Genomic DNA, 17300 nt, shown 5'->3' on the forward strand with positions numbered 1-17300 from the left:
CATTTGTCAGAAGGGCAGAAGACAGCCCCAGGGATGCTGGCTGCAAAGGCAGCTGGATAGAGATTTGGGGGCAGTCTTAGTGGGGCAGAGGCTGTGGGCTCTGCCACAGCCACATGGGTGGTACAGAAAGGACCCGAATGCCAAGTGGCTAATGGCTTCTATGTCATGCAATGTGGATCCCTCGCCTACTCAGTCTCTCAAGCAAATCAGCAAAAGCTCCATAGGGTTGAACTGAGAGAGTAACTAAGAATCTCACCCAAGTCGAGTCCCTGACTGAGAGTTACTAGGGGTGTGGTGGGGGAGTCGGCTCTGCTCTGCAGCCATGGGGAAAGGGTACTGGCCTCCCCAGTCTGCCATTTCCACAGCACTGCCTCCAGATCATCCCTTCCTGTGGGTCCAGCCCACACAGGCCACCCGAGTGTTACTCAGAGGGGCAGATCTGGTCTGTCTTCATCCTGTAATTATGTACCAACTCTACATGCTCGTGAACCAGCTTGGCTTTTCCATTCCACCAGCTGTTCATGCAAGGAACCCCTGTGACCCCTGTATCCATCTGAGCGAGGAAGGAAGCCCCAGAGGCAGGCAGCACAAGGTCCTCGCCACAGGTTCACACCCGTGCCTGACCCCAAGGGAACCACTTCCCTATCCCCGACCATCACTCACATTCTATGCAGGGCTGGAGGCTTGCTGGGTCTCTCCACCCCTAGGCCTGGTGTGTCTGACAGTGTCCAGCTCAGGGGGGTGGCCCTATGATAGGGTCATTTTGTTTCACTGTCTACAAGGATCCTTAGCAGCCTTGGGAAGGACATACGCTCGGTGGAGAGAAGGAGAGTCCTCTGCTGATGAGAGGGAGCCCCCTTGAATAGTCCCAGTTGGATAAATAAATATAACAACTTTGGGAGAAGAGAAGCCAGGTGCGGCAGCCACTTTTGAAGTAGAAATGCAGACAGGTTTGGAGGGAAACTCCCAGAGGTCATTCTGCCAGGTGAAGACCTGTGCTTGCCTTGCCCTTCAGCTCACACATGCAAGGCTTCCATAGAAAGGTCCCACTGGCAGAATGAAGCGGTGTCTTTGCCAAACCCATTTCTCAGAGAGAACCGCGGGCCAGGCTTACAATATGGGTCCGCAGCCCAGCCAAAACAAGCAGGCACTCCCGGGCACGTCCAGCAGGTGGGGGTGAGCACGAAGGGACTGAGGTCGGACGGTGGGGTGTCGCCTGCGTGGGTCCCGCCCTCAGATGCCGTCGGGTCCCGCCTGCAAGGGAGGGCTACTGGGCCAGTGGAGCGCAGAAGGGCTGAGCGCTGAATGCAGCGCAGAGTGGACAGCGGCACAGCCCGGAGCTGGGCGCGGGCCATGGCTGTGTCCGGGGTCCTGTCCCGCCTGGCAGCGGTGGCGTCGGTGGCGCCGGTGATGCTGGTGATGCTAGAGGCGTATTGCGCGGCGGGTGCGGGCATGGGCTCTTGCTACGACGACGCGGGGCGCGCACAGCGCTGTCTGCCTGAGTTCGAAAATGCAGCTTTCGGCCGACGGGTCGAGGCCTCTCACACGTGCGGACGGCCCCCAGAGAACTTCTGCCCGCACGTGGGGGTGCCAGGCGCGGGACCACAGTGCCAGCGCTGCGACGATACCGACCCCCAGCTCCGCCACGACGCCTCCTACCTCACAGACTTCCACAGCCCCGATGACAGCACCTGGTGGCAGAGCCCATCCATGGCCTTCGGGGTGCAGTACCCCACCTCGGTTAACCTTACCCTACGCCTAGGTAAGCATGTGTCCCCTGTCACCTTGTCTCCATTCCATGGAGGCCCAGGCAGAGGAGAGGGATTGTGCAGCCTGGGCGGGATGCAGGAGATCAGCCCGAGGGGCGCCCCTACGGGCAGGAGAAAGCCTCCCTCGGCTTTGGCAACAACTGGTGCAGCAACAATTCCCAGAAAGAACGGTTAGGGAAGTGGAGGGGGTGACACCTCCATGGATAACCTGGTCCAGGCAGGGACTCCGAATCTGGTCAGCTTCAAAGACCCAGTGAACCTCCAAGGTTGTGAGCACTCTGGGGCGGCTGCCATCACACCCTGGGCAGGACAAACAGTTTCTTCCTGCCACTGGATAGCCACCTGGGGCATTTGGCGTGCCTCCTCTGCCTTCCCCATCATTTGCCCCACCCAGCCTGAGCCAAGGTGTGGTAGCATTAGGCCCCTGAAGGTGGGAACCCAGGGCCCCACTTCCACCCTGAAGCTGGAATATTCTCTGACCACTCCAAGCTCAGAGGAGCCCAATGTCCTTGGGTTCCTTGCTATGTCCTGGACACGGTGCAAATCTTCCAAAGTTTTGATAACATGGATTTGGTATTTTCATAACTGACTTTGGCACTAAACCTGACCTGAGGCTTTATAGACTCTGTGTTTTCCAGTAAGAGCCAATATTCACACATTTTGCTGCTGAAATCTCATTTGAGTACAGCCGACAGCCCCAGAATGAAGCCCATTAGGAAAACGCTCCATTCCTTAGCTATAGGCATCCTCAGAATAATACCTCGTAGAAGTTCTAAATTCCAAAACACCTGGAGCTGAACTGTGTCCCCATGAAAATCTGGAAGCTCAGAGAGGTTAAGTGTTTTGTGCACAGACACACACGCTGCTAAGTGACAGTCAGGACACAAACATTCCTGTGCCATGGAGGTCAGAATATAAACTTGGCATGTGCTGGACCTCTCATGACTAAGCTGGTCCTCCCTAGACATGGGTGGCAAAGCCCTGGCAAGGGCTAAGAAACAGCTTCGTCCTCAGAAAAGAGCGGTGGGAAGGATATTTAACCCCTTCAGCAGCGCAGGCAAGCACATTCCTCTTGTACCCCAAACCCGTTCCCAAGGGGTGACGACGTCGTCTCTCTGGTGGAACTTGGATGAGGTGGGGTCTGCCCAGACAGGAAGCAGGAAATTAGGGGAGTTGGCTGATGAGGCTGGCAAGACCCCAAGGCCATGAGAGGAATCTGGGGCAGGGTGGGGGACTGTGAGGGAGACACAGTGTTCCCTAACAAAGGCTGTCCCATGTGCCCATGAAATCCAGATGCCAAGGAGAGGGCTCAGGCCTCAGACATGGGGGCGGGGGACAGGGTGGGAAATCCTGCGTTTGCCTTAAGGGGCAGCCCTGTTCACAGCGGTGCTGGTGCTATGCCTGATAAATGCTCCTGCAACCTTTAAATGCTTCAGCCAGCAGCCTCCGGGCATCTCAGATCCTGGGCTGTGGAAGCAAGCAAAGATGCCATGTGCTCACACATGGTACAAGGCATGTACATCTGGTGGGTCCTCCTCTAGGACAGCATTCCTCCCGTCCTACTGGACAGCACCAAGATCACAGGTGGAAGGCCCAGAGTTTGTACCATGAATGAATGAAGGAACGAAAGAATGAATGAATGACAGTGTCACACTGCACGCTGGCTCCGAAAGGGGGACAGGGTAGCAACCATGCAATGGGACTTTGGACTCAGGCAAAGCACAGCCACTACTGGGAAGCTGGGACTCCGTGTTGCACCTCAGTTTCCATGCCTGTACTGCGGGGACAAGAGGGGGGCTGGGGTAGTGACTCAGTTGGTGGCGTGTTTGCCTAGCATGTACAGGCCCTGGGTTTGATCCCCCAGCACTGAATGATACTGATGGTACTCAGGAGGGAGAGACAGGAGAATAAGGAGGAGGCTAGCCTTGCCCTGAGGCCAGTACTACAGTGACAGGTGTTCAGGTTGGAGCCCTCATGGCGAGCAGGAAGCCCTGGTGGGGGTTGAGGCCCGTGGGTGGGCTCTGTATCAGGGAATAAGAGCTCACCCTGTCCCACAAGACATCCGGACCCAAGGCCTGATTGTGATGGCCCAGTTGGAGGCTGGGTGTCTCAATTTTGCTGCAGCTAATTCATGGACTCATGACATCCACGGATCAAAAGTCCCCTGGCCATTGGCTGAGGTGGGCTGGTGACACCCCACCAGTCTGCTGCCTCTGTCTGATAGGTCTTCTTCCCTTTCATCAAGGCCCCTGGGAGGGGCAAGCAGAAGGCAGCTCTGGTCAGGGGCTCCTGGAGGGGGTGAGGATGAGGAGTGGGAGAAGAGGAGGCGGAGGTCAACTAGGAATGGAGGTCACAGCGTTCCCAGCTCCCCGCAGCTCCTGACATCTGGTCCAGATCCTATCCCGCAATTGCTGCTGAGCCGGGACTTCCTGCCCGGGATGAAAGGCCACAGTGGGGATGGTGAGGTTGGCTGCTTCCCTGAGGCCTGGAGAAGACAGCAGGGCTGGGGTGAGGGGTGGGTGGGGAGAGGAGGAAATACAGGGACACAGGGTGACAGACTGTTCAAGGACCAAGTAGTGATTATGCCTGCACCAAGGACACTTTGGCCAGCGCTTCAGCCGGGCAGAATTTATTTTTCACATATGGGGAAACTGAGGCTCTGAGGATAAGGTCAGTTGTTCAGGGTCATAAAGGGCAAAGAGTAGCTCCACTCCGAGCTCTGCTGTTTGCCCTAAGACAGAGTGGGAGGGCAGGCTGGCCCTGAGCTTTCTTACCTCCATCCCAAAAGAAACCAGAGTAGCCGCTCTTGGTGTCCTCTTGCCTTGGATTGTCATGACTCCTCCCAGAACCCATAGAAAGATGCAGCTGGGTCCCAAGCCCCCCAGATGGAGGGGGAAGTAGTCTAATAGGCCACTGACCCCCACCTGCCCTGCACTTCCCTTGGCTCTTGGCCGTAAGAATACAGCTATATACCCATGACTGCGGATCAGCCATAAGACACCGTGGGAAGAATCAGAGCTCTGAGAACACATATGAGGCATAGAAGTTTCAGTTGGGGCAGGGGGGTCAGCACCAGCCTTTCAAGACCCGAAGGTGCTACGGGTTGAGAGAAGCCAGAACACTCCAGATCTGAGGGAGCAGACAGTCGCAGCTCCACAGATCTGGACTCTCCAAGCCTAGATGGCCCTAGAGGAGGGGAGAAGAGCAAGGAGATTAAGCAATCACAGTGAAAAGGTCTGGCTCAGAATGGGTGCAGGGACCCCCCAGAAGTCCCAAGACTCCAGAGTCTCCTGAGTTTCGGCTCAGTTTTGCCTCCTACGGAGTGGGTGGTATGTTTGCCTTGGCTAGGACCGGAGCCTGGGGACAGAGTCCTCAATCCACCTCCTCAGGGGATTTGACTGGAATGCTAGGCCCCAGGCAGGTCAAGAATCAAGGCAGTGGTCTTGGATGGCCTCCCTCCACCCACAGAAGTGGCCCTGGGCCCAGCTGGCCTTGCCCCCACTCCTCAGGCCCTCCCACAATGATCCAGGAGCTGCAAAGGTGGAATATCCTACAAGGGGGGAGGAGTAAATGGTTTCCCAGTCTCCCAGGATCCCTTTCTACCTTTTCTGTTCTGACGATGACCGTGGCTTTCTCGGGGCCACAGAAAGGCCACGGCTCTGCTCTTCTTTCCTGTGGACCTTGCTGTAAACACCATCACATCTTTTCAACTTCTGGTAACCCAGACTAACTCATTAGCCAGTGGACACCCACTAGATGTGGAGATATGGCAGAGAGCCTGTCTGTCCACTCAGCTTAGGGTGCCCTCCTTCAGGAACTTCCCGCCAGGCCTGCACTCACCTGCCTTCCTGCCTTGGCCCTGTTTGCCACCATCCCCAGCTCTGAGCTGCCACGGAGAGGAGCACCCTTGTTTTAACCCCACACCCAGTACCACGCCCCCTGTCAGGTTCCCTGGTCAGTGTTAGTCGTGGGTACCCAGGATGACCCAACAGTGGCTGAAGTTCACTCGTGAGCCTGCTGCTCAAGAGCCTCGCAGACATCCGATTGCTTCACCCTCGAATTGTTATGCTCATTTTGCAGACAGGGAAACTGAGGCACAACACTGAGGAGTCAGGCATTTGATCAGTGAATCTCCAGTGCCCTGTGTTCTCTGCCAGAGCAGGGGAGGGTGCTAGTGGAGAAATGTTACGTGAAGGTCGGCCCTTCTAGAGGCATTGCTGAAGTCTTCCAAAACACAACCTCCTCCCTGCCTGGCCCCGGCCCTTCTGGGGCCAGCCAGCCCCTACCCCACCTAATGGCCTGACTTCACAGACTAGAATCGTGATCACCCTCTGAGATGACCCTCCCTCTCCCAAAGGTAGCACTCATCTTGGTCCAGCTCCCCACTTGAGCCCTCAACTGGGTCATTTAAATAGCTTCCCTGGACCTCATGCACAGGCCCAGGAGCAAAGGTCCCTGCAGCGCTCCCTCCCAACAGTCATGCTTAGCGCAGCTCAGCTGCGTGAGAACCATCTCCACAGTGCAGGGTTACACAGCCCAAAAATGAAGCAGAGAAATGTGTACTACAACAGGAGTGAACGCTGAGGCTATGTGCTAGTCACATGTGACACATATGTCATGATTCTACTTCTAGAAGGTTCCTGGAGCTGTCAGATTCATAGAGGCAGAAAGTAGAACAGGGCTCTGAGGGGTTGGGGAGAGAAAGGAAAGCAAGTGTTTAAGTGGACAGTGTTGGTGACTGAATAGCTGCGCGAAACCACTTAATACCGTGGACTGCACACTCAGAAACCGTGGACTGCACACTCAGAAACTGTGAACTGCACACTCAGAAACCATGGACTGCACACTCAGAAACCGTGGACTGCACACTAAGAAACTGTGAACTGTACACTCAGAAACCGTGGACTGCACACTCAGAAACTGTGAACTGCACACTCAGAAACCATGGACTGCACACTCAGAAACCGTGGACTGCACACTAAGAAACTGTGAACTGTACACTCAGAAACCATGGACTGCACACTCAGAAATGGCTAGGAGCATATGCTTTGTTTTATATACTTTTTTAAAGAAAAGCAACACCCGCCACTCCCCATGTACTTAGGCAAGTATTTTCAAGTCAACACCCTCTTCAGCCCCAAGACTTACTGTTTCCCAAAGTATTCAGTCCCTCTGGGTTCCTCATTAGCCCTCTCTCCACCAGTCCCTCTGCCCTTCCTCTGTTTATTGCGTATGTTTATTTATGTCCGGCTGTGGTTTGGATGTCCATCCCCCTTCTTGTAAACTTGTATTCTGTAGACGCCAGCGATCACAGCTGGGACCGGACTTCAGAATGTTTCTTGACACAAAGCCTTATGCAATCACCAATTAGAGAAAACCTGTTTCCTCTCCAAGCTAGACAACAGACTTGTCAATCCCGACGTGTGTTAGGTGTGGTGCAGAGGTAGGAGGGCCGGTATGGGGCCAGGCCTGGTTCAATCTGTGGCCTATGGATTGTGATCTCAGAGGGACCCCAGTTCCTCACGGGGAACAATTGCCCAGGGCTGCCAAAAGCTGGCTTGACAAATGAAGTACTTGACAGTGGACGTCAGGACCTGGGGCTCAGGCCTGGGATTGCTCTCCCCCTAGAAGTGACTCCCAGTGGTAGGTATCAGCCTGGCCTGCCCATGTGTTCCAACACAAATCTTGCTGCCCCCTCTGGCGCCACCCCACTCCCCCTCCTGAATTCCCAGATGGCTGTAATTAAAGTTTGCTTTGCTTCCATTTTCTCAAAATAAGCCTGGCCTACCCACCAGGTCAGTACCGGATGCAGACCGGCCTGGTTTATGGCAGTCCCATGTCTCGACAGGGTAGATGTGCCTTAGCACCTGGTACTTGGCTCAGGGGCCCTCCCAGCCACTACATCTTCAGGTGCCAAGTCCTGGGAGGCAAATCTCTACATCCCCATGAGCATCTTTATCCCTTTTCTGGAAACCCTGTCTCCTGGGCACCCAGGGAGCCCAGGGGAAAGGTAGCTGGCTCTGTATAATCTTTCTGAGGGCCCAAGGACCACGAGAGATCTGACTGTTTTCTGTGTGGAGATGGCCCCTTCTCTCTCAGCTGCAGGCTTCTCTTTAGTGGGGTTCATACCACAGTGGGACTGGAGCGTCAGACAGTAGGCAGGTGTGCTCAGCCGGCACATGGTAGGTGCTCAGCTGAGCTGGGAAGCACGGGAGGTTGTTGATTGTAATGAAATCGCCCCACATTAGCTCAGGATGTAATAGAAATGGGTTAAATTAAGATGTAAGGGTTAGTTAATAAGAAGCCTAAGCTAATAGGCCAAGCAATGTTTTAATTAATACAGTTTCTGTGTGATTATTTTGGGCCTGGGTTTCCAGGAAACCAATAAGTGATCTCTGCCTACAGAAGTGAGGGAGTTGGAGAGAACAACATATTTTTTTGTTTGTTTTTGTTTTTCGAGACAGGGTTTCTCTGTTGCTTTGAAGCCTTTCCTGGAACTAACTCTTGTAGACCAGGCTGGTCTCGAACTCACAGAGATCTGCCTGCCTCTGCCTCCCGAGTGCTGGGATTAAAGGCATGCGCCACCACCACCACCGCCTGGCCGAGAAAACAACATTTGAGGTAGAGGGACAGTACACTGGGTGGCCTAGAGCTAAGGTGCAAAACCATCACCCTGGAATGACTCCGGCCCCTGGAGCCCACAGGAGCCTGGGTGGCCGTGGGTTGAATGCCTGTCAACCATATATTGGGGCCATTTCCTTTCCCAGCCTTTCAGGCTGCTTTTCCTCACAGAGCAGGCTGGAGTTGCTCTTCTAATTAACTCTCCAACAAACCACCCCGCGGGGCCCTCTGACGTTGCCTCAGCACCTCTCACCTCCTGGCTTGGCAAGGAAGGAGCCACGATGCTCCCCAGCACAGACGCCATGCTTGCTCGCATGCAAAGCCAGTGACCCTCTTTTTCCGAGGCAGCCTCCCTGGCAGCCACCTTTGAAGTGTCTTCTGGCCCCCTCCTGGGAGGCGGCTGACTGTTCTTTGTTTACCGGGTTTGCAGCACCTGTGTCCACCCTGGGGTCCCAGTTGCAGAGCCAGCCGGGCACCGCCTGCCCTTGCCTAGGCCCCTGCCCACCCTCCTAGCAAGGGCTCAGAAGCCCTATGCCAACTGTGCTGCCACGGAAATTTAGAAAACATCTTAAAACGGAACCTGGCAAGGCGGTTGCTTTTTAAAAAGTTTCGTAAAGCTGGGTTCTCTCCAATTTTAAATTAGAACAAGCTTCAGGAAAGAAAATTGGGGAAAACAGAGGGAAACTGAAGGAGGAACAGTTGCGCTGAGTTCCGAGGACAAACATGCTCGCCAATTAGACGGCTGTCTTTGGGGCCTGTGCCTTTTGTTTGGTTTTTCCGAGACAGTCCCAGGCAGCCCAGCCAGCCTTGAACTCCCTGTATAGCCAAGGACGGCTTTGAACTCACGACTCTCCTGCCTCCACCTCCCAAGTGCTGAGGTGACAAGCATACACCACCGCATCTGACTGGGACCTAGTCTTTTAACTTTTTTTTTTTTTTTAATAATTTCTGTTTGTGGTTTCTGTGTGTGTGCACATGAGGCCGACTTGGGGTGTTGTTCCTCAGTGGCTGTCTACTTTGCTTCTTGAGACAGGAGTCAAGGCTCAAGAATTCAAGTTGGCTGACTGGCCAATGAGCCCCAGGGTTATCCTGTGTCCACCCCGACTTCTGGCTACAGGCATGCATCCCAGCACCCAGTTCTTTACGCCAAGGATTCTAACTCAGGCCCTGGCGCTCTCCGTCAGGGTCTCCTTTATGACCCCGCACAGTGCCTTGGGTCTTTTCTTCTTTATCACTTTGACTCTAACTTTCCTGGAGTCTTCCGCTCTGCTGTCGATCACTGGCTTTGGTCACGGTGAGAACCGCTGTCCTGGAGGTCCCTTTAGCCATTTCTTCAGATCCTCAGTTTTCCCAAGTCTATGCAATGCCTTGATGATTGGTCTGCGCCTTTTTAGGCCACGACCCTCCCACCCACGAAGGCCTTTTTGTCAGTTGCTGGGAATATTCCTGCGGCTCCTCATCCCTGTCACCAAACTGCTTCCCAAAGGGACAGTATATTCACTCTAAATTTTCCTTTTGTTGTGGGGAAATACACATAGCTTAGGAGTGGATCCACTTTTAAGTGTGTGCAGTTTGGGGTCACAAACACATTCCCCCTGCTCTGAAGCTGTACCGAGGGCTTTCAACTTAAGAAACAGAGTAAGCTGCCCTCCTCCAGTCCCTGCAACCCCTTATAAAATGTATATTTTTTTAAAAAAATATTTGTTTTACTGTTTAATTATGTATATGAGTGCATATGTCTGTGTGTGGGCATGTACACAGGAGCAAAGGTGCCGAGGAGGCCAGAGAGGTGTCGGGTCCCTTGGTGCTAGAGTTACGGACAGTTGTGAGCACCCCAGTGCTGGGAACTCTAGTACTCTGTGAGAGCCGAATACCAGGTCCTGTACTACCGGCATGTGTGTGTGGTGTGAGTGTGTGGGGTGTGGCGTGTGTGTTTGTGTGGTGCATGTGGGGGGTGTAGAACTGTATTGTGTATGCTGTGTGTGTGTGGTATGCATGTGATGTATGTGTGTGTGTTGTGTGTGTGGTATGTATATGTGAGGGTGCGTGTGTGTATATGTGTGTAGTGTGCGTATGTGGTATGTATGTGTGTGGTGTGTGTGTGCATGTGTACATATGGAAGTCAGGGCAGGTCAACAAGTGTCTTCTTTCGACAGAGTCCCTCACTGAACCGAAAGCTTGCTGTTAGGCTGACTGGCACTAAGTGCTTGGGGTCTCCCTGTCTTTGCCTTCCCCTACTCCCGTCCACTCCATTCTGGGGTTACAGGTACTTGCAGCCCTGCTTGACTTTACACGAGTGATGAGATTTGAACTTGGGTCTTCACGCTTGCCGAGCGGGTGCTGCTATCTACTGAGCTGCCCTCGAGGCCCTCCTGGCACTCTCTCTGTGTGTGCGATGCCAGGCATGTGGGCAGTGTTGATCTGACTTGACACACTCCTTCCATCCAGCAATGCACCCTCGGGGCTTGACTGTACTTTAGCCCAGGGGTCAAGTTGTCCCACTTTCCCAAGCTGAACAGCTGTCCCTCGCATGGCAGGACCATCTGTGTGACATGTGCTTGGCTGTCCTCAACCGTGGGTGCTGTGAACACAGATGCACATGTGTCTTCCTTGATGCCTCCCTCAGCTTTTTTAGGATGTGTCACACTGAGCCGCCTGCCAGGCTGTCGGGTAAGGCTGGCTTCCGCTTTTCTAGTGACCTGCTCCTGTTAGCCACAGCGGTGGCATTTCTCAAAATTTACCATGCACAGAGTGGCCTCTAGGTTGTAACCAACACTTGCTATTGCCTGGTATGAGTTGTGTGTGTGTATGGTGTGTGTGCGGTATATGTGGTATGCGTGTGTGGTGTGTGTGGTGTGTGCGTGTGGTGTGTGTGTGGTGTGTGTATGTGGTGTGTGTGTGTGATGTGTGTGGTGTGTGCATGTGCATGAGAATGCGAAGGACACAGCCCAGCGGTACAGAGCTTGCTTAGCTGAGGTGAAGTGCTGACTTTGCCTCCCATCACTTGAAAGAAAAAGCGAACAGGTTCACGATCCAGCTCCCCTTAGCTATCATTTCACTTATTCCACAGTTTCACCCTGACATGCAAACACTGCTAACCTGTTTCCTGTCTGTGGCTTGGCTGTTTCTGGGCACTCAGCGTGAGGTCAGCTAGCAGAGCCTTCTGTTCTAGCGGCTTCGGCATCACCTCTCCACGGCCACGACTGGGTGGCGCATTGAGTTCCTAGTGGTAGATCACACCAGTTGGCAGGCATCGCAGCTGTCCTTGTGCTGCTGTGGACATGCGCATCTGAGTCTTTGGGGGTCACACGGGTGCTTTTATGTTGCCCTTGGCCACCAGCCTGTGCCTGGGATTCTTGGGCTATATACCAACCCTGTTCAGCATGCTGACCTGACACCAGCTTGCTTCCCAGAGTGCCATTTCCATCTGTACCACCAGTTATCGGGGCCTCACTAACCACACCCCCTCCATGGTACTTAGTGCTAGTCTTTATTTTAATTAATTCATTAATTAACTAAGTTTTTGATTTACTTATTGAGCAAAAGCATTCTGCATTGCTGGTCAGTGTAGAATGGCTCAGACTCTCATACAAAGGGGTGAGTGGAGCTGGATAAAAGACGAACAAGTAGCTGGGAAGCCTGTGGTGCCGCCCTCCCCATGTTCCACTGATTGCATCAGCAGTTGATGGTGGCACTCCTGCCCACAGCTCCAGGGAGTTCCTGCTCCCCGCCCCGCACCCCCTCATTCCAGGGCTGTGTACCCATTCCCTTCTATAAGAGGGTCTGCATCTGCCTGGCTGCAGGGAAGGCCTACGAGATCACCTACGTGAGACTGAGGTTCCACACCAGTCGGCCCGAGAGCTTTGCCATCTACAAACGCACGCGCACCAACGGACCCTGGGAGCCCTACCAGTACTACAGTGCCTCCTGCCAGAAAACCTATGGCCGTCCTGAGGGTCACTCCCTGTGGCCGGGTGAGGATGAGAGGGTGGCCTTCTGCACCTCTGAGTTCAGCGACATCTCCCCCTTGAACGGGGGCAACATTGCCTTCTCTACCCTGGAGGGCCGTCCCAGTGCCTACAACTTTGAGGAGAGCCCTGTGCTGCAGGTCAGTGGGCAACAGGGCCTAGGGAATCATGGGGAGATGGGCAGGCCTAGGATGGGAGACAGCAGGCCTGCCAGAAGAGCCAGGACCTGAGACCTCCTGGCTGTCAAACCTCAAACCCTAGAATCCTTCTGTGGGTGCCTGGTTCTCACTTTCACTTTTTTATTTTGTTTTGTCTTGTTTTTCGAGCCATGATTGTCCTGAACTCACTCTGTAGACCAGGCTGGCCTTGAACTCAGAGATTTGCCTGCCTCTGCCTCCTGAATGCTAGGATTAAAGGTGTGAGCCATAACTGCTCCCTGCTATTTATTTATATATTTATTTATTTGTATTTTAATGGAAGAGAGCCAGTGTGGCAACTTATTCTTGGGATCTCAGCACCTTATAGGCTGGAGCAGGACGGTCCCGAGTGGCAGGCCCACCTGCAGCCTGCCTGTTTCCCCCATCCGTGTGAGGCTGCCTCAGGGATAATGTGTTCTACTTGGTGGCATAGTCATGGGACTTCCACTGGTGATTCATTTTGTGTCCCCGCCCAGGCCTTGGCTTTCTGGTCCTCAGAGGCCTCAGCATCTCCTGGGGTCTTTCTGAGAACACAGAGCCCCTGGCTACAGTGTGGCGTGGAGATTGTATGCTTGCCCAGCACGCACAGGGCCCTGAATTTGACACCAGCACCATAAACGAGAAGAAACGCAGGGGTCCCTATCTGCACAGCTCAGAGGGGGGAGCATTTGCCTAGCAGGATGGAAGACCTGGGGTCTCTCCCCAGCCGCATATAATCTGGGTATGGTGGGGCACACCTGTATAATCCTAGCTCTCGGGAAGTGGAGTTCTGGCCATCTTGGGCTACATGTAAGGGCAGTCTGGAATGAATGCAACCCCAACAGAAGAAGAATAAAAGGGAGGGTGAGGGAGAAGAAGAAAGGAGGGAGGGAAGGGAAAGGTGGACTTCAGCCTTGCCCCGACCTCACAGCCAGACCTGCCTTCAACAGACCCCTGAAAGCACGGTGACCTTTGCAAATCCCAGCCGCAGGTGACTTGGAGAGTGACAGGGACCCGCAGCCTCAATGCTGTACAGACATCTCAGGACTGAGTCCTGCTGGGGTGAGGAGCCACTGTGCCAGGAGCTCATTTTCCATCCTGACGGCCTGATTGCTAAGCCAGGGGCTCCTGGGCTGAATTAAAATGTTGATTAATATTCAGTCGGAGCTGCCTCTGATTATAACAGCAGGCGGATGGAAATGTCACTCTCCACGTGCATCCCCCACTTCCTCACCACGCGCTTCCATGGGGAAGCTGCTCATCCAGCCCGTGATCAGCAAGTATTTATCAAGTGTCTGCTCTGTGCCAGGCGGAGCCCAGGGGCTCTGACTTGTGGGGCTCATGTTCTGGGGTGTCAGTTCTCTGCATATGAGGAATTACGGGGAGAAGGTAGGCAGCCTGCATACAAGGGTCTCAGATGGGCTGCCTCAGCCACTGTCCACATGCACACACACACAAGCATGCACACACATACACACGCATGCACGCGTGCACACACACACATACACACGTGCATACCACTTCAGTGCAGATGGCCCCACACCATGTGGTTGACATTGTCACCCTCATTTTTACACCTCAGGGAGCCTCTAACCTGCTGTATTTTACAGATGGGGACAGAGGCACCAAAGCATTGGGGCGTCTCACCAGAGCCGTACAGCCCCAAGACTGACCCAGGTCTCCTGATTCCTGGCCTCCCCTCAGGATTTGTCTCAGCCGGGCCTGTCCCTGTGCCCCAGGACCACCTCCACTTCCCGGGGACCAGGGAGCAGGATTTCCCAGTGGAGCAGGCCAGGAGCACTTGCTGATGGTGTCCCTGTCCCCTTCCCCAGGAGTGGGTCACCAGCACTGAGATCCTGATCTCTCTGGACCGGCTCAACACATTTGGAGACGACATCTTCAAGGACCCCAGGGTGCTCCAGTCTTACTACTACGCTGTGTCTGACTTCTCTGTGGGCGGCAGGTAAGGCTGCAAGTGGGCCCAGAACCCTGGGGGGAGGCCGAGGGAACAGTCCCCATTCTTCTGAGAGCTGCAGAGTTGCTAAGGTGCCTGGTGTGACCCGGATGAGAAGGGGTGAGCAGCACCCAGCCCCCTGCCGGCATTGGAGGCCTTGCTGCCGGCTCCATTCTGCCTCCACAGACCACCCCAACAGGTCCCCACATCACCTAGCCCTCACCGGGAAATGAGAAGAGACTGTAAGTTCCTACCCCAAGCCTGTGGTGTGGAGGACACAAATCCAGTGGCTCTCAATAAATACATCCGTGTACACCAGAATAAAAGCCCAGGGTGGCCTCAGCGTCAGCTCTGCAGAACAAATGATGGGGGCACAAGACAGTCCAGGCAGAAGACTCCGTGATGGGGAAGCTGAGCCTGAGGACGAAGACTGTGAGGCTGGAGTGAGGACAGGGCCGTGGGCAGAGTTAATTCCCGTCCCTCTGTCACTAGGGAGTCATCGAAGGCCTCAGAATGTCAAAACACTCAACCCCCGTTGTTCGTTGATTTCCCCCACCGCTGTGACAAAATGCTTGACAAAGACAGCTTAGGGGAGGGGAGACTAACTTTGGCCCACCAGAGCAGTTTGGGGTCCAGTCCATCAGGATGGGATGGCCCAGTAGCAAGAAGTGAGGCAGGGAGGCTCAGCTGACTTCCTGCTGTTATCCACTCTGGGACGCTAACCCAGGGATGGTACTGCTGACACTCAGCTGGGTGGTTCCTGCTCAGTTAGCCCTCATCTAGAAACTCTAGAGGCATGCCCAGAAGGTGACCTAGGTCCTGCCAAGTTGACGATAGGAGCTGCTGCACCTTGGCATAGCAGTATGCGAAAGGGTGAGAAGATGAGGGGTGGAGACAGGGTGCTGGGACTGTGCAGGCACAGCCAGGGCCAGGAGCCTGGGGTGACAGCTAACTAAGATGAGAAAGTAGCTCCAAGTGTGAGTGAGAGGCTGTGGCTGTGGGGAACGGTGAGGATGGCCCTCAGACGCTGGGCTACCATGATTCACGGGTGCTTGGGTGATGTTAAAGACAGAGAAGTCAGGGAAGAGTGTGTGCCCAACAGTTGGCGCTTTGAGATGCCTGCTTCATGGAAGACAGGTGTGAAGGAACCCGAGTGAACTCTGGTGAGGAACTTCAGATGAATTCTCTGACGTGCGAGCTGGGTCAAACCTCCCAGCCAGACTCCAAACACGGTGGCCATGACCTCCATCTGCTACGCTGTTGTCAGGGCCTGCAAGCCAGAACACATCTGGAACACAGCTGTGGGACCCAGACCACCCTTGGCTCCACAGCTGTCTGTGAAGGCTGCCTTCAGGAAGGAACAGCACCTTTCGCTGGGTCAGAAGGATTCTGAGGAGTGGGAAGCTTGCGAGTTCCCATGACCTCCATCTTCTAAAACTGATTGGTGTTAGACTCAAGCCTGGTCACAGTGGGATGTTGCCGCACCCCTTGTGCCCATGAGCAAACAGTACCATACTTCCATAGAATACTGAGATTAGAGACGGCACAGGGGGCCCTGGAAGTGACCAGTCATCCATCACTGCCCTCTGAGGACAGAGGGAGGGTGGGACTTGTCTTTGGGGAACCAGGATCGGCTCTGGCTTACAGCTTTGCCCCTTGGGTCTTCCATTGTTGTGTCCTGAGCCTGTTTCACCATCTGGGAAGCTAGGGTACAGAGTCCTTGCCACCTCCAAAGACTCGAGCAAAATCTGGAACTGTTTGCTCTGTCTGGGACCATCTCAGTGCAAGCCAGGAGCAGGCCATGGTGGGCTCTGAGCCACAGAAGGATGTTGGCCACAGAAGGTCAGTTCTCATCCAGTTCTCCACATTGCCCACCCCCAAAGCGCTTCTTGGTTCTTGCTGAATTCACCCATCTCTTGACCTTGTGGGTGTCATGAGAACATAGACCCAGGGCTGCCTACCATGGCTGAGACTATGGGGACTTCTTGAGAGCTGACCCCTGCACGGGGCACCTCTTTCTTACCCTTTTAGACACAATTGCAGAATTACCTGTCATAACCTCAGTCCCTAAGAACTGACCCTGTGACCACTTGTCCACCCCCACCAGGGGACTGAATTGGCTTCTCCCTGGGTCCCAAGACCCCTGAGCTGGGACTCCACCCAAGCAGAGACCTTCTGTGATAGCCACTTACTAGTTGGCAGCCACGGATGGACAGCCTTCCAGGCCTCAGTTTCCCGGTCTGCTCAAAGGGGACAGCAGGAGGTTGGTGACGACAGGTGTGCTCGTTAGTCAACACAACACAGACTGGAGTCATCCGGGAAGAGGGAACCTTGACTGAGAAAACAGCCCCCTCAGACTGTCCTGTAGAGAAATCTCAGAGACATTTTCTTGATTTGATTGATGTGGGGGATCCAGCGTACCCTGAGTGGCGCCACCTCTGAGCACGTGATCCTGGGCTGTATGAGAAAGCAGGCTGGGCAAGTCATGGGGAGCAAGTCTGTAGGCGGCCCTCCTTCATGGCCTTCCTTCAGTTCCTACCCCTAGGTTCCTGCACAGACTTCCCTTCATACTGGGCTGTGATGGGGATCTGTGAGGTGAAATAAACCCTCTCCTCCCCAAGCTGCTTTTGGCTGTGGTGTTTATCACAGAGTAGGAAGCCATGGAGCATTTGGGAACCCCAGTGCTCTCGTTATCACAACGCCCAGGTGTGTAGTCGGGGCTCAGGGAACCCCACACTTGCGCCACAATCAAGGGGTGCCTGACAGTGACACCCTCGCTTCTCGCAACGTCTGTGGCAACTGTCTCCAGGTC

The 17300-nt window shown here is 54.3% G+C and overlaps 1 protein-coding gene across 2 annotated transcripts in view; it reads left to right on the forward strand.

Moving 5' to 3' along the window:
• The first annotated feature begins 1330 nt into the window (after nt 1-1330).
• Lamc3 (laminin subunit gamma 3) overlaps nt 1331-17300 on the forward strand; it is a 59021-nt gene continuing 43051 nt past the window's right edge. For both annotated transcript variants that reach the window (XM_041675285.1, XM_041675286.1), the window contains exons 1-3: nt 1331-1762; nt 12194-12498; nt 14367-14497. In XM_041675285.1, the coding sequence (XP_041531219.1) occupies nt 1354-1762; nt 12194-12498; nt 14367-14497 (845 nt within the window). In that variant the 5' untranslated portion in view covers nt 1331-1353. The remainder of the gene's footprint in view (nt 1763-12193; nt 12499-14366; nt 14498-17300) is intronic.

This window comes from Microtus oregoni, unplaced genomic scaffold (genome assembly GCF_018167655.1).
Source record: "Microtus oregoni isolate MIOR12 unplaced genomic scaffold, Mior012 000025F_ref0000491, whole genome shotgun sequence".
Taxonomy (NCBI): domain Eukaryota; kingdom Metazoa; phylum Chordata; class Mammalia; order Rodentia; family Cricetidae; genus Microtus; species Microtus oregoni.